The 26,659-nt window shown below is 37.1% G+C and overlaps 1 protein-coding gene across 1 annotated transcript in view; it reads right to left on the bottom strand.

Moving 5' to 3' along the window:
- Smc4 (structural maintenance of chromosomes 4) overlaps positions 1-26,659 on the bottom strand; it is a 38,714-nt gene that overhangs the window by 2,763 nt on the left and 9,292 nt on the right. Inside the window, exons 6-22 of the mRNA XM_052731973.1 lie at positions 23,208-23,372; positions 22,823-22,950; positions 21,347-21,487; positions 20,427-20,577; positions 18,596-18,760; positions 17,404-17,637; positions 15,243-15,428; positions 13,044-13,205; positions 11,256-11,481; positions 11,093-11,172; positions 9,599-9,751; positions 8,067-8,193; positions 3,131-3,320; positions 1,951-2,095; positions 1,537-1,710; positions 577-759; positions 218-450 (exon numbers count right to left, since the gene is read on the bottom strand). Of these exons, the coding sequence (XP_052587933.1) occupies positions 218-450; positions 577-759; positions 1,537-1,710; positions 1,951-2,095; positions 3,131-3,320; positions 8,067-8,193; positions 9,599-9,751; positions 11,093-11,172; positions 11,256-11,481; positions 13,044-13,205; positions 15,243-15,428; positions 17,404-17,637; positions 18,596-18,760; positions 20,427-20,577; positions 21,347-21,487; positions 22,823-22,950; positions 23,208-23,372 (2,843 nt within the window). The remainder of the gene's footprint in view (positions 1-217; positions 451-576; positions 760-1,536; positions 1,711-1,950; positions 2,096-3,130; positions 3,321-8,066; positions 8,194-9,598; positions 9,752-11,092; positions 11,173-11,255; positions 11,482-13,043; positions 13,206-15,242; positions 15,429-17,403; positions 17,638-18,595; positions 18,761-20,426; positions 20,578-21,346; positions 21,488-22,822; positions 22,951-23,207; positions 23,373-26,659) is intronic.

Below are 26,659 nucleotides of genomic sequence, written 5' to 3'. Positions count from 1 at the left end.
ACCTCTGAGCCATCTCTTTAGCTCCCAAACAAAAATTCCTTAAAAGATAATCTAGCCATTGTATAACATAATTTGCACATCTTTTATGCTGTAAACTCACAAGGTACATAAGTTGTATTTATCACCAAATAAAAGAAGTTGTAGTTCCAACCTTCACATCTCACTCCCAAGAAATATTAACAATTTAGAAAATATGTAGGATTCAAATCTTACAAACCTGAACATGATTCCTTCTGAAAAGGGATCCAAACTATCCACAAGCTCTAGCTCAGCATCCCCTCCCAAAGTAAGCATCTGGTAGTTTTCCTTTAATTTATTTGTTATTACATAAAAACCTGCCATAAATTCATTCAGTCTTTGTTTTCGAAGATCTTCATATGCTTGTCTAAAATTATCTCTTTCAGAAGTAATTTTGTCCAACTCTGCTACTCTTTGCAAATATAATTCTTCCTGTGAAGATTGTAAAAAAGAGTTTACACACAAATCTGAGAATTAGCATTGCTCATTATGCAAAAATCAAAGAAAGGCCTTAATTTAGACTAAGCAAAATTCCTAATAGAAATAATTCACTCATACCTTTTTTTTATACTCTGCAATGGCACCAAGATTTGGTTTCATTTCATGACATTGAGTTTCCAAAAGTGCAATCTGATTTGTTATAGAACCTGGATCCTTGATTGCCTCAAGATCCTCTGGGCTTAGAACTGACACTGTCTCAACAGGATTATCTTCTACAGGATGCAATTTTATTTTTGAAATCTAAGGAGAATTGAGACGATAAAAACAGGATGAATTTTTTATTTGTGTATCGATGTGTGTGTGTGTGTGTGTGTGTGTGTGTGTGTGTGTGTGCGCGCGCGCGCTGCGCGCAGGCGTACACACGCACATGTCATGTTTGTAGATGCCATAGATACCAGAAGAGGGTATCAGATTCTGTGGAGCTCTTGGTTGGTTTAAACCATTTGATACAGGTTTTGGGAACCAAACCTTGGGTCCTCTGCAAAAATTTCAAGTGCTTGTAACTAGTGGGCTATCTCCAGCTCCCAGTTAATTTAATTAAGTCAAAACATAAAAATTGACAGCTACAAAAACAATATAGGAATAAACCGTGACTACTTTGCATATAAGTTGTAGGCTGAGAAGGTACTTGCCCTATTGTAATGATTACTAATTTTATGTATTAAATAATTCTAAATTATATCATTTATAAACATAAAGTGATTATGGAATCACAATATACCCCCCAACCAGAAAAACACTCACCCCTACAAAACAAAAGGATATATATATATTTTAAATAGGTACAAGTGTTTGTCTGCATGTACGTATATGCACCACGTGTGCCTGGTGTCCCTGGAGGACAGGAAAAGGGTGTTAAATTTCCCAGAATTGGAATTACAGATGGTTGTGATTTGGTGCATGGTGCTAGGAATTGAACCCGGGTTCTCTACAAGAGCAGGAAGTGCTCTTAATTACTGGGCTATTTCTCCAGCTCTGAGCAGAGGTTTAAAATTAATTAAATGGGAGTAATCTCACCTCTTTTTGCCAGTATTTTATTTTAGAATTATGTTCAGCAATGTGGCCATCTATCTGCTCAAGTTTCAACTTAACACTAAGTGCATCTTTCTGAAGAGCATGTTCATTTTCTTGAATGACTTTTAGTTCCTGAAGTAGATTACGATGTTCTTTCTGGATTTCTGGTAATGACTCCTAAAAACCAAGAAGAACTGTGACAAATACCATTTCTACAAGTGAAATAGGTATTTTTACATTACGCAGACATCGTTAGCAATTTCTCTTCATGTCTCACTTTAATAAAAATTTTGATTTGCAGAAAATTCTCATATTTTGTTATAAACTTTAAGTTCATAGTCATGAAATTTTGAACGTACACCAACACTTTAATTGCTTCAAATGTCATTTATCTTGTAAAGCAGAAACAAACCATACCTCTGCGGCATTTGTATTTTTGATGACTTCTTCTGCTTTGTCTTCAATATTTTTTAATTCTGCTTTTAAATCATTTGTTTCTTTCTCAGTGTCTTTTATCTCTTTCTCTGTGCGGAAGACAGAATCTTGTGCCTTTTTAAGATTTCTAAAGAAGCAAACAACATAAATTTATGATATTTAATGTGTAACTTTAAAATTTGTGAATTACTGAACCAACCATCCTTGGTTTTTAGTTTTATGTAAATACTTAAAGCCCAAGGTGCATGTTTAAAAATTAAAAATTTCCATAAAGCCTTCTCACATAAGCTTCTAGTAGACTTTGTTGCAGTTATCTATTAGATTACAAAACTCTTTCAGCATCCAACAAGGTTTTTTCTTTTTTGAGACAGGGTCTGTTTGAATTCACAGAAATCTGCCTGACTCTGCCTTCTGAGTTCTGGGGTCTCTGGGATTACAGGAGTATGCCACCATACCCAGCCCAGTGGGTTGGTTTAATAATTAAAACAAAAACAAGCCAGGCAGTCATGGCATACCTTTAATCTCAGCACTTGGGAGGCAGAGGCAGGCAGATCTCTGTGAATTTGAGGCCAGCCTGATCTACAGAGCGAGATCCAGGACAGCCAGGGCTACACAGAGAAATCCTGTCTTGAAAAACCAAACCAAAACAAAACAAAACAAAAAACCACCAAAAAAAAAAAAAAAAAAAAAAAAAAAAAATCAAAACCCCCAAAAAAAACCTCTCTTAAGCCTACTTTCTGCTCTAACAAATGTTTTTCTAGCTTTTTACTTTCAGCCAAATGGATCAACATATAATCAATATACAAGTAAAAAAAAAATGATCTTAAAAGATTTGATTTAGAGCCTTTTCTTGTCACTTCCTGTTTTAATTAAGACCTGGCTCTGTTACATTCACTTCTCTATGCCAGAGAAACGAGACTAATGTCTATGCCTTGAACAACTAGGTTATGATGTACAACTCCAACTTTTGTAAGGTATACCTGTTTACCAGTTTGTGTTTCTTTTTAAATTAGACAAATGATAAATCTTCATCACAACTTTTTCCTTCTCAAAGTATTGCTGGATTATGGCAGTTAAGTTTAATAAGTAGCATCCAATGCAGCATTAACTACTCTTTCCACTGTCCAGAAAGGGGTGAGGACGGGCTGGGGAGGTACTCTACCTGTCAGCAGTCTTGATTGCTACCTGGGCTTTAGTAATAGCAGAAGCACATTCATCCAGCTGCTTATTTATCATATCGAGTTTGGTTTGTTGGGCCTTGAGTTTTCGGTTGTTGATTTCTATGATGGTATCGTGTAATCGCTTAACCTCAGCTTCTACTTTACCAGCTTTCTCAGCCACAGCGTCATATTCTGAAATTAAAAAAATGACACAGCTGGATTCATTTTTCTGTTAAGTAACTATCATTTGGTGGATGCATATTTCTTCAGTTACTCAATCTGATACATGGTATCAAATATGAGACATTTAGGTAAAGACCTAGAACACCTTTTAAAAAAAATGTTTTTTTTTTTTTTTTTTTTTTGTTTTTTCGAGACAGGGTTTCTCTGTGCAGCTTTGCACCTTTCCTGGAACTCACTTGGTAGTCCAGGCTGGCCTCGAACTCAAAGATATCCGCCTGGCTCTGCCTTTTTTTAACATATGAAGTTAAACTCTGGCTAAGTTGTTGAACCCATTTATTTCTTAGTGGTTTTACTTTCTCATCCTTTCCTAAAGCACTTCACTGAATATCTGATACATGACTTTTGCCCTAAGACTAGCTTTTGTCAGGTCTGAGAAACTGGGTGTTTTATTTTGTTTAACTAAACAGTCTTCCACAATATTACCAAGTGAAGGACACAAGATGAACGAGTGGGTCTTCCCTGTTCTAAAAGCACATCCCAGGTTTTCTTAGGCCAAATCAACTCAAGTTAGCTGTGCAATGAAGGCATGAATGATGAACTGATCGGCTTTTGCCGGAAGTCAGTTCCTTAGTATAAGCAGTGACTAATTTTGATGATGTGGATTGCACATGCTTGTTGACAGTTGAAGTGATAACTTTCTCAATTTGAAAGATAGAACTTTAAGTGGTAGCTATAGAAACTACTCTTTAATGCTGAATCTAGGAACTTATATAAACAAAACATTACCCTGTTACATATCTCATCCATTATGACCATATGCACGCGAAGTTAAACAATAGCAATTGCCTTTTTCAAGGGTAAGTTACAAATTTGTTGATGGAATTATGTTGATCTTACATGATCATTGTGGTTAAATTTCCATTAGGTTGCCTGAATGCTCAAGAGCTCCAATATATCTGCCCCACCATCATAGCAATTGGTGAATAAGTAAGGTATGCCACTGAATCTCTTCCTAGGAAGATTTTTATCCTTTTCCTTGTTTTCATGTATCTACCACACATTCTCTGTAACATGTTGTGGGACAATCTTTTTGTACACTGTAAAGATGTGTCTCTGCCTAAGGCGCCTTCTGATTGGTTTAATAAAGAGCTGAATGGTCAAGAGCTAGGCAGGAGAGAATAAGGGGGGAGGACTCTGAGAAGAAGAGAGGAGAGGCCAGTGAGACACTGAAGAAGTTAGACATACAGTACAGAGAAGAGGTAACTGAGCCACTTGGCAGAACATAGACTAATAAAAACAGGTTAATTTAAGTTATAAGAGCTACTTGGGAAAAAGCCTAAGCTAAGCCAAGCTTTCATAATAAGTCTGTTGTTATTTGTGAGTTGGTGGCCCAAAGGAAAGTCAGACTACAGTTGGCACCCCACCAAATGTAATTTTTTTCTCAGCTTAGCAGCTGCAAACGAATCTACTGATATTTAAATTACCATTTGTGGTCCACCCCCCCACCCCCCCCAGTCAGTGCTTGCTGGCCACTTAGAGTGCAGCCTGTGATCTGTAGTTTAAACTAAGTTTCTATCATTCTATTTACCAACAAAGACTTGGAAGTCTGCTAGATCAGAGAAGTTGAGAAGCAACCAGCTGACCTTGCTTTTTGGCCAGAGACCCAGCAAAAGATGCATTTCTTCCTTGTCTTGAAAGACTTTGCCAAACTATAGTTCCTTTCCTCCTTTATGTCTTCTTTGTCCAAATTCCTGGCCTCTCTATGGCTGATTCTAGTCACCTGGTCGATGGCTCTGCCTCTATTCAAGATTTAACTTTATTGGCAATCTCGGGAGTATCAGAGTGTAATCAAAATATCCCACAACAGTAATATTAATAGTAATATGTCTATCAGCAATACAAGGGTAACTATAGTGTGGTGATGTATTCCTCTAATACTCCAGACCTGGGGCTGGAGGATTAAGACTTCAAATGCACCTTGAGCTACATAGTGAGACTTTGTCTCCAACTTATATAGGAAGGGAAAAATTGCATATATTGTTTGTAATTTTGAAGGTTTTATTTAAAAATTTATCTTAAAATTCTATGTCTAGTTTCAATGTTTACTAGTGCCATTGTTAATTTAAAAATATGGATACGTTCAAGAGTTAAAAAGTAAATTACTTGGGGCTGAAGATATGGCTCAGCAGTTAGAAACATTGGCTGTTCTTCCTGAGGTAGGTCCTGAGTTCAATTCCTAGCACATACATGGTAGCTCAAAACTGTCCATAACTGTAATCTCATGGGATCCGATGCCTTCTTCTGGTGTGCAGATGTACAAGCAGACAAAACACCTATATACATAAAATATACAAACAAATCTTTTTTTTCCCCCTGGGGGAAAAAGTTTAGAGACAGTGTTTCTTTGTGTAGCCCTGGCTGTCCCTGGAATGCTCTGTAGACCAGGCTGGATTCAAACTCACAGAGATCCATCTATATGCCTCTGCCTCCTGAGTGGTGGGATTAAAGGCATGCACCACCACCGCCCAGCACAAACAAATCTTCTAAAAAACAATAACAAAACAACTAGTTACTTATTAAGAAGAACTTAATCACTGTAGTTAATTCTTGCATATATTACTGTAACAATAGCAACTATTCTATCCTTTTATTCCCCTTAGTCTTATCACTGCATTTTAGCCAGAGTATTTTTAAAGCCTACATTATAGTAAAATTAACTACTCAATCTTAATAGTTATTTCATCTTCACATCATACATTAACAGAATTTACTGATAATCTCCCGCATTTCTGTGAGAGGAGACTCTGCCTCCTGTCTGTAGACCATTCTCCAATGGTATTTTATTTCACTCAGAAACATTGGCAGGTAAGGCCCAAGGATCTGGATCATTCCTTCCTTTACTCTAGCCATGATGACTTTCTCTTGTGTACTTTAAACACTATAGAATAGCCCCACTTCAGAGTGTTTGCATTTACTTTTCTATACTCTGCTTGGAGTGGCTTTCTGACAAGTATCCACATACTAACACATTTCTTTGATCTTCTGCTCAAAGATTTCTGCCCATCTTAAATATAAAATAATTGAAAAAAAAATTGAATTTACCATTCTTAGTAGCACTCAGTACAAAGCCTAGCCTATAGTAGATGCTAGACAAAGGAATGCCTCAACATTAAAAATAATAACAGCCTGGTGGCGGCGGCCCACACTTTTAATCCCAGCACCCGGGAGGCAGAGGCAGGCAGGTCTCTGTGAGTTCGAGTCCAGCCTAGTCTACAGAGTGAATTCCAGGATAGCCAGGAGTATTACACAGAGAAATACTGTCTCAAAAAACAAAACAAACACCACCACTAACAACAACAGATAAACATGGCCACATACTTGTAAAATGTAGTTTTAAGTGAGTATTTGATGGGCAGAGCTGATCTGTCCACTTTAATTTGTTGAATACACATATTTATATAAAATATATGTGTGTAGGCAGAGTCCTTGCAGCCAAACTTGGTGACCTGATTTCAATTCCTGGAACCCAGCATATCTTTTTATCTCTGTGTTGAGGAAGACAAGGCCCCCTATATTCTGGGAAATTGATTTGGATGATCAATTCTTCATTAGTTGTCTTTGGGGTTCTCACTATCTTGCCTGGCCTGGTTTTGAATTCCTGAGCTCAAGTAAATCCTATGCCTCAAGCTCTACAGCTCCAGATGTGTACCACTGTAGCTGAATTGAGCTCTCCTCAGGTTTTTGGGGCAGACAGTATTTGCCTTCCGTGGCTCATGAACCAGACACTGACAGGGATGCCTAGTACGGATGATAGAAGGAAGACCCAATACAAATTCTGGGCTTACCAGCTAAGATCCTGTGAGGCTAGAAGGCGTATGGCATAACCTTGCAGTCAAGAGAGAAACAATATACTGAAATACTTGGTCAAGGGACTTCCAGCACATCTACAAGGGACTACAAAGCCAAGCACATGCACAGCTTTCCTTTCTTAAAGCTTCTATTCGGGCAGACATGTGCTATAAGAAAGTCAAAGAAAGCATTTTTAGCTAAGTCTTCAAATAAGGTTTACTGTTTACTTGCTGTGTGCTCTTCTTCGAGTAATTTACTTTCTTCAATTTTTCAGATTTCTAAATGTATTTTTTCTTTTAAATTTTGTGTATGGGTCTGTTGTCTACATGTACATAAATGTACTGTGCATGCCTAGTGCCTTCAGAGGCCAGAAGAGGACACTGATCCTCTGAAACTAGAGTTAATGGAATCGAACCCAGGTCCTGTGCAAGAGCAACCAGTGCTCGAATCACTGACCCACCTCTTTAGCCCACAATCTATTATTCTAATTGTAACTATCTTGAAAAAAACTGAGCATAAAATTAAGGACATGGGCTCTGGAATTAGAGCATGTTACCTAGTTCCCTATCATCATATGTCATGTGACTGACTAGATTTATATGAATTAAATAATACCAAAAGTTAAATTAAATCAGTATAATGGCTTGCAAGCGACTTAACTATAATTTGTTATCCTATAAATTGCTTGAGTACAGCAAATTTTAAAAGTCTTTGATAAAAAAATTTATTTTTGAATCTCTGTGAGTTTGAGGCCAGCCTGGTCTACAAAGTGAATTCCAGGATAGGCTCCAAAATCTACACAGAAAAATCCTGTCTTCAAAAACCAAAAAAAAAACAAAAAAAAAAAACAAAAAACAAAAAACAAAAAAACAACCCCCCCCCCCCCCAAAAAACCTTTAAACATACCTTTTTTGAAAGCACTGACATTTTCTTCTAGCAATTTCTGTTTCTTTTTATCAGGGGCTGTAGTAAGCACATTAGTTTCCAGTTCTTTAATTTGTACAGTCAAATACTCTTCTTGCTCTGACAGACCCTATAAAAATAATTTAGCATTAATATGGTCAATATTTTAACTTATTAAGAGTAAATATTTCTTTGAACACGGAATTTTTCAAAAGACTTTTAAAAGACTAACAGGAAAACGATAGAAAACATCACCAATATAAAAATAAAAATGATCAGTAAACAAAATGTATGTGAATTCATTACAAAGATAATGAGTTAGAATCAATATTTAGACAACTTGGTACGAGGCAAGAAGTGCTTTAAAACAATGAAACACTACTAATTATAATTTCAGGAACTCATCTTAAGGAAATAATCAGATGTGTATAAAGACACAACTATTAATCCAAACACTTGGGAGGCAGAATTTGAGGCCAGCCTGGTCTATAGAGCTAGTTCTCAGGACAGTCAGGTGCTGTGGGATGTTCTGTATGGCAAATGTGTTGCTAATTAGTCAATAAATAAAACACTGATTGGCCATTGGCTAGGCAGGAAGCGTAGGCGGGACAAGGAGGAGAATAAAGCTGGGAAGTGGAAGGCTGAGTCAGAGACACTGTCAGCCGCCATGATGACAAACAGCATGTGAAGATGCCGGTAAGCCACGAGCCATGTGGCAAGGTATAGATTTATAGAAATGGATTAATTTAAGCTGTAAGAACAGTTAGCAAGAAGCCTGCCTCGGCCATACAGTTTGTAACCAATATAAGTCTCTGTGTTTACTTGGTTGGGTCTGAGGGGATGTGGGACTGGCAGGTGATAGAGATTTGTCCTGACTGTGGGCCAGGCAGGAAAACTCAAGCTATAGTCAGGACTACACAGAGAAACCGTCTTGAACACCCCTCAAACAAAAGAGATAGAAAAGGAAAAACATGAAATATGGCAGACAAATCAAGTAAATTTAGATATTAAGCAAAGTAAAATTAATGACATTAAAAAGATATGTATATATTATTTATACACAAATACATAAAGATACATATAAATACATTGCATGCAACTAAATTATAAAAATTGAAGCTTGTGCATTGTCGTTGAAGGTTATCATTTAGGTATTTACTGAATGATGCTTTAAAATAGAAGTAATTGGCTGCTGGACATAAGGGTGCATGCCTTCAATCCTAGCACTTGGGCAGCAAAGGCAGGCAGAACTACATAACGAGACCATTATCTTGATAAAAACCAAAAGAAGAATAAAACAAAACAATTGGTATGTATTACTCTTTCATAACAAAAAGAAACCAGGACACTTTTCAAGGAGTGATGCTATAATTGGTAATGTAGTTGCTAAGGATAGATAGTCTTATATCTAGAGTGGAAAACAGTTATCCTTTATATTTCAAAATTGGAAGCAAACCCAGAATGCTTCTTCCTAGTCCTGTTGAATTGAATTCCAAGTCTCAGCTAATGTTCAAACACTAACATAAACACATTACCTGGATGCTTGCGGTGAACTTTTCTAGTGTATTTCTCATTTCTCGTTCACTATGCCTTAACTTAACGACTGCTTCTTCATGTTGTACTTTCTGTTCTTGGATTTGCATTGCTTGTTTAGAATGTCTTTCCAACTGGGATTCCATCTTATTTACCTTTAAAAAAAAAAGAAAGAAATTTTCTCCAAGGGTCATCCCACCCCCCCCCAAATTTCTTACATTATACATTTAACATTGTGGTATACACATAGGCATATGTATGGACTGGCATGCATATCACATGACAGTAGTCAACCTGTGGGAGCTGGTTCTTCCAGGATTGAACTATGTAGTTAGGCTTTGCAGAAGGGGCCTTTACTCACTCAACCATCTTGCCTGCCCTCCAAGAGTCAGTTCAAAGTTAGTGGCATGAAATGAAAACAACCAGGGCTGGACAGAAGGCACAGCAGTTAAGAGCACTTCCTGTGGGCTACAGTTTGATTCCCAGTCACTATATAGTGGTTCACAACCCTCCTGTAACTCCAGTTCCACAGGACCCAATACCCTCTGTGGCCTTCTGGGACACCAGGCATGAACATTGGTGCACAGACGTTAACACTCGAACATATAAACAAAAAAAGACTAGAATAAACACCAGATAGTGGTGCACATGTGGATTCCCAGCTATTCAGAAGGTTGAGATGAAGATTATGAGCTTGAGGCCAGCCTGGCCTAACAGAGGGAGACATGTAACCAAACAACCCAAATCCCTAATACTAAAGCTTAAGACAGTCACCTATTATTTTAATGAAAACATAACATTCAAACATTTGAGTGGAAGGATATGAACAATCTCAAAATATAGGGGAGAAATTAATGCACATTTTGGAAAAAGAAATCCAGGCTAAGAACACATTTTGGTGGCTGAGTTCATGCCTCCCCAAAGCTAGGCAATTACCTTATCACTAATCTATACCCCTAAGTCCCCAAAGCTTAAAAAAAAAAAAAAGTAATTCTGTGAAAAATGATATTAAGTAATTGACTAAATTATGAAAAATCTTTATGATACTAACTAAAAAAGACATATGCACTTATTTTTATTTATTTCTAATGGGATGCTAGGGAATCAAACCTAGGGCCTTGGGCCTGCTAGGCCAATGCTCTACTACTGTGACAGTCACCCTTCTGTAAGTATATACTTTTTAATTAATGTGTTTTGCACTCCAGAAAGGACTTAACACAATAGCTAACACTTAATGGAAACATCTGTTAACTCAAAACTGGGTATGGGCCGGCAGTGGTGGCACACACCTTTAATCCCAGCACTGGGAAGCAGAGGCAGGTGGATCTCTGTGAGTTTGAGGTCAGCCTGGTCTACAGAGCGAGTTCCAGGACAGGTTTTAAAGCTACACAGAGAACTGTCTCGAAAAACCAAAAACTGGGTGTGGTACAGTTTACAATAGCTCAATTTTGTACTAAGCTAAAAATAAAGTGACCACGACTTTACATTCTGCTAACCTCTTCCTCAGAGATTTCCACGATAACTGACGAACCCATTCTTCCTCGCATTACTTTGCTTCCACCGCCAGTCATTGTACCTGGGGAACACGGGGGCAGTCAGTTTTCACTGTCTTACCGAAGACTGAGAGAAAGAAGACAGATGGGTAGGCAAGCCACTTACCTGACTGCTCTATTATCTGGCCCTGCAGGGTCACTACTCTCCATCGTCTGTCTTTTTGATAAGCTACTCTTGTAGCTTGATCCAAGTTGTCAGCCACTAAGGTATCTCGTAAAGCAAAGTAAAAAGCTTGGCGAATTTCCTCATTGTTTACTTTAACTAAATCAAATAACCGAGGAGTATTTTCAGGAGTTTGAATTTTGGTCATTTTTTTGGCCCATACTGCCATCTAAAAGTTAAAAAATGTGTATGTAGTAAACAACCTTGTCTTCTAGGTGTTATGATACTAAATAAAATCTTACTTATCATGTTTCTATATAAAATTCCCAAGTAGTAATTGTATTTCTATACAGTAGCAATGAGCAACTTGATAACAAAAACTCACCACTAAGTTAAACTATCAAAATGCATTGATATTTACATCTACATTAGAGAGCTACAATCTACAACTCTCAGAAACATCAAGCACTCATAGCTCTATCACTTGGAAGGTCGAGAGAGGAGGACTGCTCCAAGTTCAAAGTCAGTCTAGATACCAAGTTTCAGGTGATTCAGGTATACATAGCGAGATCTTGTTTAAACAAACACACCTCTACCCAGCAAGATCTTGTCTAAACATACACACCTCTACCCAAGAAGCTAAAGAAAATACCGTTAACTGGGCCAATTGTGCTGCAAAGTACACAATCAAGAAAGTGAAAATACAACCCACCAAGTGGTAGGTTTAAATTAAAAAATACATTAAAAGCATGTATCTGACAGGAGACTTGTATATATAATTTAAAGGGTTTTTACAATTCAATAAGACAAATCAATGAAAACAGGCAAAGATTACAGACAGACATTTTCCCCAAGAAAGATAAACAAATGATTAATAAGCACACAAAATATGTTTAACATTAGAGAAATGTAAATAAAAGTAATTTGATATCACTTTACATTCAACAAGATGTGCTGTAATAAACAAGATACACCATATGATTCAGTAATCAACCCCATCCTTAGGTATCCCATCCCACATTCACACAAAATCTTGTACATGAATCTTCACCACAGCATTATTGTCGAGGTGGCCAAAAACATATCAACAACCAAGAGAACGGACAAAAAAAGATGAATAGGTAAATGCTACAAAACAGACGAGCCTGAAAAACTATGTAAATGCATTATGTGTAAAAGGCCTCATATTATGATTTCATTCAATGAATGCCCAGAATACATCCACAGAAACAAAAGCAAATCAGTGGTTTTGTTAATGCCTATGGAGCAAGGAAAATTAGTCTGGAATTAGATTAACAGCTATAGATCAGCAAGTTGTGGATATAGTAAAAATAACTTAATTCTATACTTTAAATAGAATTATATAACACATCTCAATAAAGGTTCTATTAAGAAAACAGTGGTTACTGATGGAAATTAGAAACATACTAAAAGTAAAGAGGCACAGGTAGGCTGATCTCTGTGAGTTAGAGGCTAGCCTGCTTTACAGAGCAAGTTACAGGACAGCCGGGGCTAAGCAGAGGAACCCTGTCTCAAACTCCCCACACTCCTCAAGAAACATACTAACAGTCATACATCCAATGGCCATCACACTAACACTGGCATTTCTTTAGTGGAGGCATTACAAAATTTATTTTTAACCTCCAAAATTATGTACACACAAAATCTAAAATAATTTTCAAAACTTATCAGGAAGTAATTGAATAATGGTGAAGAAAAATATAAAATTCTAAAGGAAAAATATATGGCACCTCAAAGTTAAATTATAGGAAGCGTATTATGAATACTTACCTTATCCAAACCTATAAAAGTTGCGACACCAATATTATGTCGTTTAAGGAAGTTTACACATTCCTGGGCTGTATCAATAGAATCAACAACAATGTAGTCTAATGCATGGCAACAGGATGAAATAGCAATGTCATATTTTTCATCAATAGCTCCCAAGTCTCCCTAATGATGAAAAGGAACAGAAAGTTAATTTATAAAGAAAGAAATAGATAAAAACCATACAGATCATTTCAGTACTATTCAGATTTTGAATATTCTTTTTTTTTTTTTTTTTGGTTTCTATAGCTAAGGACTAAACACAGGACCTTGTACCACTGAACTAAGTCCCCAAACCCTTGAATGTTACTTTTTTTTTTTTTTTTTTGGTTTTTTGAGACGGAGTTTTTCTGTGTAGCTTTGGAGCCTGTCCTGGAACTCACTCTGTAGCCGAGGCTGGCCTCAAACTCACAGAGATCCACCTGCCTCCCGAGTGCTGGGATTAAAGGTGTGTGCCACCACCGCCAGGATGAATGTTATTCTTAGACTAGTCTCTTTTTTTGGTTTTTTGAGACAAGGTTTCTCTGTGGATAGCCTAGGCTGTCCTAGAACTTGCTCTGTAGACCAGGCTGTCCTGGAACTTATAGCCTGCCTCTGACTGCTAGGACTAAAGGCGTGTGCCACCAACTCTTGGTTTAAGGAAGCATGAAAGGGGACTACAATGTTTCCTTCTCACCCCAACTATCTTTCCCTTTCTATAGGAGGACCAACTCAGAAGCTACTATGTGCCTTATAAGCAAGCATTCTACTACTGAGCTATATCCCAAGCCCTATAGTTTCTAATCTACCCTTTAGTGTTTATGGTTATGTGATGTGAATTGTTAATGGGAACAGGATGTAAGAATTGTTTTATTCCATGAAAGCATACAATGTAGATGAGACCTAAGAGAACGTATAAGCAAAACAAACCTTTTAACTTTCATATTGAAAGCTATCTAGAATTAAATAAGTAGTTATGAATCAATTTATCACTTAGCTATCAAGCAGCTTTCACTGACTGACTTTAGTTCTTCACAGCAAATTTATCAAATTTGTTTATCTTTAAGAAAATAAGGTAGAAGCCACCTAATGTCAGATATAGAAGCAACCATACTGGTTAAATTCTATTTGTCCTTCCAGATCATTCTGTTTCCTTTTGCAGGAGGCTGAGTAGGCAACCCATTAACTGGATCTTTGGGCTCAAGAACTGTAAGTAAAAGAAGTCTCAGTTATGGTTGCAGGGCAAGAGATGACAGAATTGAGATACTTACATTCTTTCAATTATATATTGCTCTTTCCTGTTAAGGCTCAGAAAGGTAATGGTCCCCACAACTGGAATTACCAGAGTTCTAAATTAGCTAGTTCACCTTCCTAAACCATAAGCAAACTGTTAAGTATAATGTTATAAAACCTAGACTATATTAAATACTTATTTTTGTCTAGAGGTTCTAGCAACTACTGTACACTCTCAACCAAAAAATCCAGGCCTCTCTATTTGGATGAGTCATCCCATTTGATTGTGTTGTGCAGCTTCAGGAAGGACACACTTGGAATGCTAAAGGAGAAATATAGAATAGGCATAAGCGTATTCAGCAAGATCAGCCAAACCAACCCTGGTGACTAATGGGACAACTAATCTCACAAGTATTGCCTCATATCCTAAAATTGCTTTTGTTTTTAAGATATGGTCTCACTATGTAACTCTGGCCAGCCTAGAACTCAATATGTAGACCAGGCTGGCCTTGAACTCAAGAGATCTGACTGCCTCTGTCTCCCTAGTGCTGGGATTAAAACACACACCACCACACCCAACTTCTAAATTATTACTTTTTGGAAAAAAGTTTTCTTGTGTGGTGCCAAATGTCTAGCACTTGGGAGGCAGAGGTAAAAGGATCAGAAGTTCAAGGTCAACCTTAGCTATAGAGTTAATTTAAAGCCAATCTGAGCTATATGAAATCCTGACTCAAAAATTTTCTTAGTTTTGAACAGGACAGTAATGTATAAAATAAATATAAACAGCCTGAAACTACATCAATAATGACACCAAACCTGTAAGAGCACAGTATTTTTCTGTGCAGTCATGTCTTCCTTAAATAAAAATTAATGTTATTTAGGCATAGTAACAATATATACTTAAGAATATAATTTATAATATCTTTTCAGAGCAAAATGTAACTACTTTACCAATCTTCCATATATTCCTGGGATCCTGCCAGATTTTTTTTCTTGAATTATTGCATCAAGTACTTTCCCTCTACTTCGATTTGTTGCTAAGGAACTCTTTGCTTCTTCAACTTTTTGGAAAAGATCATGAACCAAACTTTTCAAGTTTATTTCTTCTTGTGTTAGTTTCTGAAGTTCTTTTTCTTTCTAAAAGTGAGAAGAAAATGAAACCTATCAGCATATGATTTTAAATACACCCAATAATAGCAGAAAATTATTTGTAATGCTTCAATAATATTGAGAGGCCCCCAAATAGCATATGACCTAGCATAAGCTTCCATATTGCTATTTTGGCCTGGCTTTGAATATATGGAGGAGTCTTTCCTATTTTAAAAGAGGCATAAATTATTTGGGTCAACAAGTGGGAATTGAGCTCTTAAAACAGGTATAAAAATCCCAGTCTGGCACCACACAGGTGAGGTATGTACCAGTTCTCAAGTTGTGCCCTAAACAAAACCAAATCTAGGAACCAGATTCCAGGTAGGACAGCCAGGCAGTACTATAATTATGTTATGACTTTTTGGCTAAGTAAACAACAAAACAAAAAGGCACAGTTCCTAAACAGAGGGGGAAAGATGATTGGGACAGCTATCAACCAGAGGAGCCCCACAACCAAATTTAGTCTCTCCATTTCCAGTTTAGAAACAGTCATCTTGGGGGTTGGAGAGATTGCTCAGCGGTTAAAAGCACTAGCACTGATTCCAGAAGACCCGGGTTCAACTCCCAGCACCCATATGGCAGCTAACAACTGTCTGTAACTCCAGTTTCAGGGGACCCGAAACTTCCCATGGCAAAACACTAATGCACATTAAAAACCAAAAACAAACAAAAGAACAAACAACCATCGCATCTGCTATTTTCCCCTATTACTTATTACACAGACATAAAAGCTCAAATTACAGGTGAAACAATCTAAAAATAAAACAAATCAGTACAAAGAAATACTCACCCGACAGATATACTTTAAATTACAGTTAAAATTTACACATCAGGAAACTGATGATCAAGCAGTATAAATTTACTAAAATTTAAAGATACTTATTTTGGGGGCTGGAGAGATGGCTCAGTGATTAATATCACTGGCTGCTCTTCCAGAGGTCCTCCATTCAATGCCCAGCACCTACATGGCAGTTCATAACTATCTATAACCGTAGTTTCATGGGATCAGATGCCCTCTTCGGGTGTGCAGATGTATATGCAGACAAAATATCCATATACATAAAATAGACAAATAAATCTTAAAAAAACCAAAAAAACTTATTTTTAATTATGTATACCTGTGTGTGTACATGTCCCTGGAGTCCAGAAAGTATTGGAACCCCTGAACCTAGAGTCAGTTATGAACCACCCAATGTGGGTGATGGGAACTAGTCTTTTATAAGAGCAGCAAATGCCCGTATCTGCTAAGCCATTGCTCCAGCTCCTCAAATAACCACCTTGGCATTCTTAGGTTAAACTTTAAGAAACTAAAATAAGTCTGTATATTCATTTTCATTTATCTTTATGTAAGTTACCTGTATATGTAGATTTAGAGAAACACTTTTTTTTTTGGTAACAGGCTAGCATGGAATCCAGTATGTAGGCAATACTGGCCTTGAACTGACCCTTTTGTCTTTACCTCTCAAATGCTAAGGCTACAGGTACACTAATATTCCTGGTTTGATGTGGTGTTGGGGGATCATAACCAGGGTTTCAGGTAGAGTAGGCAAGTACTCTACCAACTGAGCTATATATGCAGCCTGAGAAATAAACAGATTAAATAACAAAAATAAACAGATTAAATTTTTCCCACGGGATTGTGGCAGTGTTAACTGTCTGCTTCTAAAGACAGTATGTTAGTCTCCTTGCATTCTTTTTTTTGGGGATGTATTGGGGATGGAACCCGGAGCCATATACATGCTACAGAAGCTCTCTACCAGTGACCTACACCTCTAACCCTAGTTAATTATTCATCCATTCAAACGATGAAATACTTTCTCATGCAAGATTATGTTGAGAAAAATTTCTATGTCAATCACTTTAAAGCCTGATATTAAAAACAAACAAACAAACAACAACAAAAAATCCACATATAACTCTGGGGTTGACAATGTTTAGATGAAATACAGAAGCAAAAATTTACCTCCTTTAATTCTCGTTGAGTCTGAGGGAGCTTTGTGTTTATATCTCCAATTGCAGCTTTCCTTTCTTTGAGAGTCTCAGAAGCTGTAATTAAAGCTTCCTTTGCCTTACTTAGCTGAGACACTGCTGTATTATGTCGACTGAGATAGATATCAAGTTCTGACTGAGCGACTTCCATCTTTGAACGTGCTTCATTTACTGATTTGTTAAAACCCATAAGTTCCTTTTCTTGGCTCTATTAAAATGAGTTCATTAAATATGAAATATAGTTATTTTCAAGCTTAGACAAAAATGAAAATTATACTTCTTGAGGTCACCGTAAGAAAGAAAGTCTATAAATACAGTACAAATTAAGAAATAGTTCAGGGTTGGGGATTTAGCTCAGTGGTAAAGCAAAAGTGCAAGGCTTGCTTGTTCGGTCCTCAGCTCCGGGGGGGGGGGGGGGGGGGGGGGGGTGGGGGTGGGGGGAGAAAGAAAGAATTCTTCTAAGTGGAATATATTAAAATAGTCCATGCCCAGCTGTCATCATACATTAGTCAATGGTCTTTCCTAATTGATGTCATATGAGCTTTGTGAAGTGGGTATTAGCATGCTCATTTCAGAAATTAAAATAAAAAGGTAATAATTAAGAAAAACCTTGGTCTAGATCCATATGGTCCTATATTACCAGGTGTAAGAATTACTTAGAAAGTTTCCTCAATGTATTTATGTTAAAAAAAATCTTTGCATTATGGGAAGATTTCAATCCAGTTGCATTCATTGACTCATCATTAACAAGGGTAATAGATAGGGAAAAAAAAAAACACCTCAGTGTAAATTAAATGAAGAAAATATGATTACACAGAATGGCTATATGTCCATTGACCTCATATTGTATCCTAAGTATTGACCTCATATTGGTAACCATTACAAATTCTTCTTCATTTAACAAGTTTCTTCCAAAATGAGAAAACAGAAAAAGGACAATAGTGTAGACTGAAGTTTTAGGTATGTTAAACTAAAAGGTTCAACAGTTGGAGATATAATCTTGCTTTGTAACACAGCCCCTCCCTGCCCAGGTAGCTGACCTTACAATATAGGCATGGTCTGCACTAGGCCGAAATTTATTTTTAGAAGCTCACCTTTGAACGTTATTGCAAAAATAGTCAAGTTAGGAAAAAGATACCCAAACCATCACTGACAAAGACTTTTACCTCCTTTTCTTTCTGAAGCCCTTGTGTTTCTTGTTTAAGGCTATCCATAACTTCTTTTAATTTTTTTTCTTCTTTCTCTCGGTCTTTCTCAAGAGAACTGCTTTGAGTTGTTGTCTCACTTATGATACTCTTACTCTTGGCAGGTATACTTTTCAGCTCTTCGACCTGAGATTACAAAACAAATTAGTTATGGAAATACATTCCTGAGGGTACCCAATACTATTAAAATTTACTTAAACAACCAAGTATTTCTTAGGATCTCTATTTATAGTTATCTGAAGACAGCACACACCAAATTATTTTTGTTTGCTCCCTCAACCTAATCATAAGAATCTTAAGAACTTTAACCTTTCAGAGGTACTACGTAGAGTTAATATTTTATCCAAAATATCTTCTGGTAGTAATCATATGTCAACATTTTATTCTTAAAAACTAAGGCCTCAAGGGCTGCAGAGCTGGTTCGGCAGTTAAGAGCACTTGCTGCTTTCCTAGATCCAAGTCCAGTCGCCTCTCTCAGGTGCTCACGACTGCATGTTAACTCCAGCTCTAGGGGCTCCAATATCCTTTTCTGGCACCCCCACACGCACATAACAACAACAACAACAACAAAATCTTTAAAATAAAAAGGTAATATCTTTATTGAATTTGAGCATTAGTTCGTATTACTTTTATTTTTCAGAATTTTATAAAACCTTTGTTAAGCTTTAGTGAGTAAAATATTTGGAAAAATCCTTAAAGGTCAAGCAGAAACCAAGTCTTGGGTGCTGTGTATCTATTACTATCTGATAAAACTATGACTACAGCTTGAGAGACACCAAATTACTTAGCCACCAGAGTTAGCCTAATTAGGCATTTCTATATTTTGGTCCATTTTTTTTTTTTGGTTGAGATTTTCTTACTTCTAATTTTGTATGTATGAGTGTTTATTGAATGTCTGTCTGTGCACCACATGCATACAATGCCTTCAGATGTCAGAAGAGGGCACCTGAGACCAGAGTAACAGACAGCTGTGCACTGCCACCAGGGTACTGGGAATTGAACCTAGATCTTCTCCAAGGCTAGCCAGTGCTCACTAAGCTATCTGCCCAGGCCACAATATCCATTTTTCCAACTTTAACCTCAGAATAGATAGGGTGTCACTTATAAGCCTTCTCTTTTTGCTGACTCTTTTGCAGAAGGCAGGTATCACTTTAAAGTTTATGGGGACGCTAAGACCGCTAAGTGAGTAAAAGCATTTACCACCAAACCTGATGACCTGAGTTTGATACTTGAGACCTACAAGGTGAAAGGAGTGAACCAACTCCCTTAAGTTGTCCTGTGAACTCAGATACATGCAATAGCACACGTGTATGCAGACACACTTTTGGGGGGTGGGTGTTTTTAAAAAGTGTAATAATAAAAAACCAAAATTATTCTCTTTAGCCATCTAGTACTAAGTAAGCAGAGAGAAGTAGGAGGATCTAAGGAAGTTTGAGGCCAGCCTGATCTATACAGGGAGTTCCAGGACATCCAGTGCTGCATAGTGAGAACTTATATCCAAAAGGAAAAACAAGAAAAACATCTAAAAATCCCTTTATATTACTATTTTAGGGAAAAGAAAATTATTACCACCATCAAAACAGAATTGCTGACTACAACATTATTATTAACGTAAGCTCTAAAACTAATAATGTATAACATTATCCCTTGGGACAAAATTGTGTTCAGACATAAAATACTTACAATATAAGTGTATCAATTTATTTTCTTAGGGAACCAAAGTCAAGTGAATTTAGGAAAACAACTAGATCTGATATCTAGACTTCAAAAATTGATTTTCCCCAATACTAACCTTTTCTTTATCTTTTTGAAGTTGTTTCTCCAGCTTTTTGGCTTTACTTGTAGCATGTTTTAATTTTTCCCTAATTTGAACATCTTCTAAGTCTAGCTGTGTAAATTTTTCTTTATTTTCTTCAATAAATTTTGTAACTTTATTGAGTTTCCTATCAAGGAAAGTAAATTATTAGTCACAGATACATAGTCTTTCTGGTGTATTTCATCTATAGACATGTCAAAACTCTAAAAACCTAAAACTTCCAGCTGATCTTCCCTGAAAGCTGAAGACTTTTTTTTTTTTTGGTTTTTCGAGACAGGGTTTCTCTGTGTAGCTTTGCGCCTCTCCTGGAACTCACTTGGTAGCCCAGGCTGGCCTCGAACTCACAGAGATCCGCCTGGCTCTGCCTCCCGAGTGCTGGGATTAAAGGCGTGCGCCACCACCGCCCGGCTTTTTTTTTTTTTTTTTAAAATCATGATACCTGCCTTGCATTTCTAAGGTGGAAAGACTGGTTTACCATGTCTAGGTATATAAAATGTTGTCCATAAAAATTAAAGAAATAAAACTCACTATACTATTGTCATTGAAAGTTGTCATAGAATAGGGGGCCATGAGAATTTTTAAAGTCCACCTAAAATAACCAAAATTCTACTTGTAAAATAGAATTTCAAAATCAAATTTGTAAACTATTAGGGCTAATGGGTCAGGGAAAATGCTTATGTTTTAGTTTTTTATGTATTGTGCCACTAGAGGGAAAGGCATCCCTTACTGTATGACTGTTGGGCAATCTGTAACAACGAGTTAGGTAGGGTGCCGGTGCCTGAAAGGACTATTTATTGGGAACTGAATTACATTCAATATGTTTGCAGTAAGTTTACATGTAGACACATGTGAAAACTGAATTTAAATACTTATAGTATTTTCCCAAAGATTATTACTTTTCTATATCCTTTACAGCTGAATTCTTAGCTTTCATTTCATTTGAAAGCATATTGCTCCTCTCAGTAATTTCTTTAGTATCTTCATGAATTTTTTCCTTTTGGATTTTCATTTCAGCAATTCTTTTTTGCAGATCATAACTAGAGGGGAAAGAGAATGTAAAATGTCATCAGTAAAATTAGCTGCTTTAAAAATATTCTTATTCATCAATTTATAGTAAGCTACGGCTATGGGAAGTAGGTTAAGGCTAGATAGAATTTAGGAACAAAACTGGTTCAGTCAATAAATTAGATCTATTATTCAACAGTGTATAGTAGTATCTCATGTTTTTGCTTTTCATAGTTTCAGTTACTTGTGGTAGACTATCATATGAAATTAATTGTAAATTACAGAAATAAACAATTTTAAATTGCACAGTGCCTATTAGTCTTTCCTTTGATTCAGTACACCAACATGTGCATATCAACCCTACAGTCACTTAGTAGCCATAATGGTTATCAGGATCAACTGTAAGGTATCATTAGGCTTTTGTTCAAGGAATTCTCCTTATATTTCTTAGTAATGCAAAGGGCATAAAATAAAGAGGGGCTGAGGAGATGGTTCAATTAAGTAAGAACACTTGATTATCAAGAATGAAGACCTGAGTGGGAATTCCTGCACCATGGCTAAGTGTGCTATTAACATCAGATCAGCAGGGTGTGGGGGGAGGGGAAGGGGCACATGGCAGTGCAGTAGCAGAGACAGGTAGACCTCAAGAGCTTGGTGGCTAGCTTGCCTAGCTGCAACAGTGAGCTTCTGCTTTAGGGAAACACCCTGTAAGGGAATGAAGTGGAGAGGGGCAGAAGATGACACTCCGTATTTTGCTCTGGCTTCTGTATGCACATGCATGTACATGTGTGCACACATCTACTCCCCCCAAACCAAACCGAAAAACAACAACAAAAACAAGCAAAACCCCAAACCACAATGGATTTGGGAGATGGCTCAGAAGGTAAAAGTGCTTGTAGGACACACTTGATGACCTGATTTTGATCTCTAGAACCTCCCAGCGGAAGGAGAGAATCATCCCTGTAAGTTGTCTTTCTACCTGGGGGAGTTAGTACTCACCTACCTTTGCACAGTAATAATAATTAAAACAAACAACAAAAAGCATGTCCTGTAAGGTCAGATTAACTCTGATGTTGTGGCACTCAATAGGACATAATCGAAACAAATAGTACATATAAGGGTTTGGCACTACCTGCGATTTCTTCCAGGTTCTAAATATTATCCCTTATTGAGGGGATACTGCATACAATGCACGCGTGCACACACACACTATTACTACTCATAAATGGTACAACCTCCTTCCACTCTTAATATAGGACACTAAAAAACAAGTACTCAGTGACTTTTAGAAAGATGTAAGTGTTCACATTATAGAAAAAAAGGCTTTGATGTTTAGAAATTTATATAAAGTTGATCAGAGTACTTACATGTAATATTGACAGATATGATTCTTTTTTTTAAATATTTCATTTTCCAGGGTAAGGAACTCAATGGCTATGTTTTTCTCCCCTTCTAGGGCATCCTTTTCCTTTTCCACCATTTTAACTCTGTTTAACTACGAAAATGAAAGAGTCAAAATATATTTCATATATAAAATCAATTTGGAACACATAAACACCAAGTAAAAGATCTCATCCAAAGGCTAATATAGAGGGTTCAGTAAAGAAAAAAACAACCAAACAAAACAACAACAAAAACCCCAAACATTTCTGTATGAATTATAAAAAGTTAAGTCTTCAACTCGGTAAATTCAGTTGATCCACAAATAAGATATTCTCACTGGCAACAAATGTTTACTGAAGATTCATTTACCTTTTCTCCTCTGTTTTCATTTAATATTTCAACTCTCCGACATAAGACTTTAATAGGTTCATTTAGCCGTCCACAGCCAATTATATCTTCTAAATACTCAAGCATACCCTCATCATGTTCAGTCTGGCCTTTTGGTTTCATCATAGCAATCTGTTCGACTTCACCCTTTAAGAGAGTCACATTCATACTCATTGTAAACAGCAGCTAAATCTCTTCATCAAGAATAGGGTAATCCCAACTAAATGACATTCATCAGGTCAGTTAAGGATGTTTTAGGCAAGGGATCTAAAACCCCTTTCATATATATTCTTATAAAATTACTGACAGTACATACCCACAGACCCACAGACCCACACAAAGGTACCCTATATTGTGGTTTTAAGTAAACAAATTTCTGTTAAGCAAAATTTGGTAAGGTACACTACCAATTATTACTAACAATTTGCTAATTGGGTCTCACATTCTAAAACAATTTTTCAAAAAATCTCATCAGAGTTAAACTGTGATGGGACCCCTGCCTGAGTGCTTATAGTTCCCCTCTCTATGCAGCTTTCCAACTTCTCTCTAAACCTAGTGAGTTTAACATGACCCACTTCATAATGACTAAAACTCACAAGTTCTGATTTTATAAACTGAGTCTTAACTTGAAAAGGAAATTCTTCTTCCCTCTAAACACTCTGACTACAGAGAACAAATAGCATTGTTACATGCTACACAGGAAAACTTCTGTTTGTAATCAATATATCAACTTTGAACTATAATTAAGAGCTTTGACTACCTAAAAAGAAGAACCTATACATAATCAGTACCCAAGGCTGATTTCCAGGTAACCAATTAATTTGAGTGAAGAACATTCTGTAGCGTTTGTTCTTTAAACATTTTTAACAGCAAAGAATAGACAGACAAGTGGGGGGAAAATCCAATTTTAACTAAATGGCCAAGAAAAGGAATTACAAGTTGAGATACTTTAGTGATTACCATTTTTTTTTTTTTTTTTTTTTTTTTTTTTTGTTTTTCGAGACAGGGTTTCTCTGTGTAGCTTTGCGCCTCTCCTGGAACTCACTTGGTAGCCCAGGCTGGCCTCGAACTCACAGAGATCCGCCTGGCTCTGCCTCCCGAGTGCTGGGATTAAAGGCGTGCGCCACCACCGCCCGGCGTGATTACCATTTTTATAAGTGAATGACTCAACCTTAAAAATTAGGCTAAAATGTATTGAAGGAAAAGAATCTAATTCAACATTTTAAAATCTACTCACTACTGCACTTTGTTGATTTTTAACAGGGTTTTTGTATGCAGCCCAGGATGGCCTTCAACTTGCAGAGCTCTACCTGTCACTGCCTCCCAAGAGCTATGGGATTAAAGGCTGACAGGTATACTTTTTAATAGTTTTAGACATCACCATAATGTCAGTACTTTGATATCACCAAGTATAGAGTGAAACTATGAAGCAAAATGCCTCGACTTATTCTCCTACTATATTATGTAGGTATTTATGAGTGCTTTCCTGTCGGTTCTCAAGTCTGCACCAACAATTGTTAAGTTTAGACAGGACCCAAACCCGAAGTATATCCAAAGCTTTGGATTATAATAGTGAATGTAGTCACTGAATAAAGAGTCTTATTCAGAGTTATTTAAGCAAGTTTATCAATAGTTGCACTACTGGTATTTTAGGCAGAATGATTTTTTCCTGGTTATAGTGCTGTGCATTTATATAAAATACTCAGTACCCATGATTTATAAAGTACATTACCTAATTCAAGTTGAATGATCTAAATGTCTATTTTAAGATGAATAAAAATAAGAAAAAAATGCCAAAAGAACCCACATATGAGTTAAATGACCACTAAGTATTAAATCTACATTTTTCAAATAATCAAAACCTGGGGTCCAGTGAAATCTGAGATTGGTTCCCAGCAGCCAATGTTTGAATAGCATGACATGTTTCCTGCGCAAACTACTTTTAGAAGGTGTATATAGTTATTACGAAGTAACCTAACTTGAGAGAAAGCATGGTAGGATGTTGAGCTGATTTTCTCTCACTGTAATAGTTGTTGAGTTAAAGACAAGTTCATTTATAAATCAAAATAGTTTCACATCAAGTCTCATGCAAAGGTATGTTTTAGATTGTATTACACTGTATTACTGTTTTTGCTTTCCTTTGTAGCCCTGTCTTTGAACTTAACAGAAATGCGCCTGTCTCCTCCTCCTAGGATTAAAGGAGATTGGCACTACCCCCTGCTATTGCATTCATCCTACGGACCAGTGACTGACCAGTGACTGAGGAATAAAGCACAACCAGTAAGGGCTTTACTTATCTCGTTTAGGACTGTGTGGCTTAAATACCATTTCATTCTTTTATGTGTAGGTTGTAGTGCTGGCATATATGTCTATGCACCACATACAGGTAGTGAGTGCCCCCAGAGGCCAGAAGAGGGTGTCCGATCCTCTGGGCCTGGAGTCAAAAGATGGCTGTAAGCTGCCAGGTGGGTTCCCTCTTAACTGTTAAGTCATCTCTCCAGTGCCAGCTGTGGCTTTTCAATGACAATGTAGAGCACCCCCACCCTCCTTCTTTCTGTTTTTCTTTGTTGTTGTTGTTTTTTGAGACAGGGTTTCTCTGTGTAGTCCTGGCTGTTCTGGAACTCGCTCTATAGACAAGGCTGGACCCAAACTCACAGAGATCTGCTGTGGGATGGTCTGTATGTCAAATGTGTGCTCTGATTGGTCAATAAATAAAACATTGATTGGCCAGTGGCCAGCCAGGAACTATAGGCGGGACTAACAGAGAGGAGAATTGAGAGAACAGGAAGGTGGGAAGACACTGCCAGCCGCTGCCATGACAAGCAGCATGTAAAGACGCCGGTAAGCCATGAGCCATGTGGCAAGGTATAGATTTATAGAAATGGATTAATTTAAGTTGTAAGAACTAGATAACTAGAAGCCTGAGCCATTAGGCCAAACAGTTTAAGCAATATAAGTCTCTGTGTTTACTTGGTTGGGTCTGAGCGGCTGTGGGACTGGCGGGTGAGAAAGATTTGTCCTGACTGTGGGCCAGGCAGGAAAACTCTAGCTACAGAGATCTGCCTGCCTCTGTCTCCTGAGTGCTGGGATAACAGGCATGCACCACCACTGCCCAGCTTTGAAATAATTAAAAAAAAAAAAAAAAAAAAAGAAAAAGATATTTAATTGTGCACGTGTGTCTGTGTACCCACAAAAATGCAGGTTTCTATGGAGTTCAGAAGGGTGTGCTGAATCCCCTGGAGCCAAAGTTACAAGCAGTTGTAAACTGGATTCTGGGAACCAATCTCAAGATTCTCTGCAACAGCAATAACCACCAAAGATCTTTCCCATTATCCAGAAAAAATGTATAGCGCCAATTTGAACTTTAAGGCAAGGTTACGAATCACATAGTAACAGAACAGTGATATCTAAAAGACACTTCAAGTTACTATACC

This window comes from Peromyscus californicus, unplaced genomic scaffold (assembly GCF_007827085.1).
Source record: "Peromyscus californicus insignis strain IS unplaced genomic scaffold, ASM782708v3 Scaffold_9__1_contigs__length_137607984, whole genome shotgun sequence".
Taxonomy (NCBI): Eukaryota; Metazoa; Chordata; class Mammalia; order Rodentia; family Cricetidae; genus Peromyscus; species Peromyscus californicus.
Note: the sequence above shows the minus strand (reverse complement) of the source record. Positions and strands in the feature narration are given on the sequence as shown.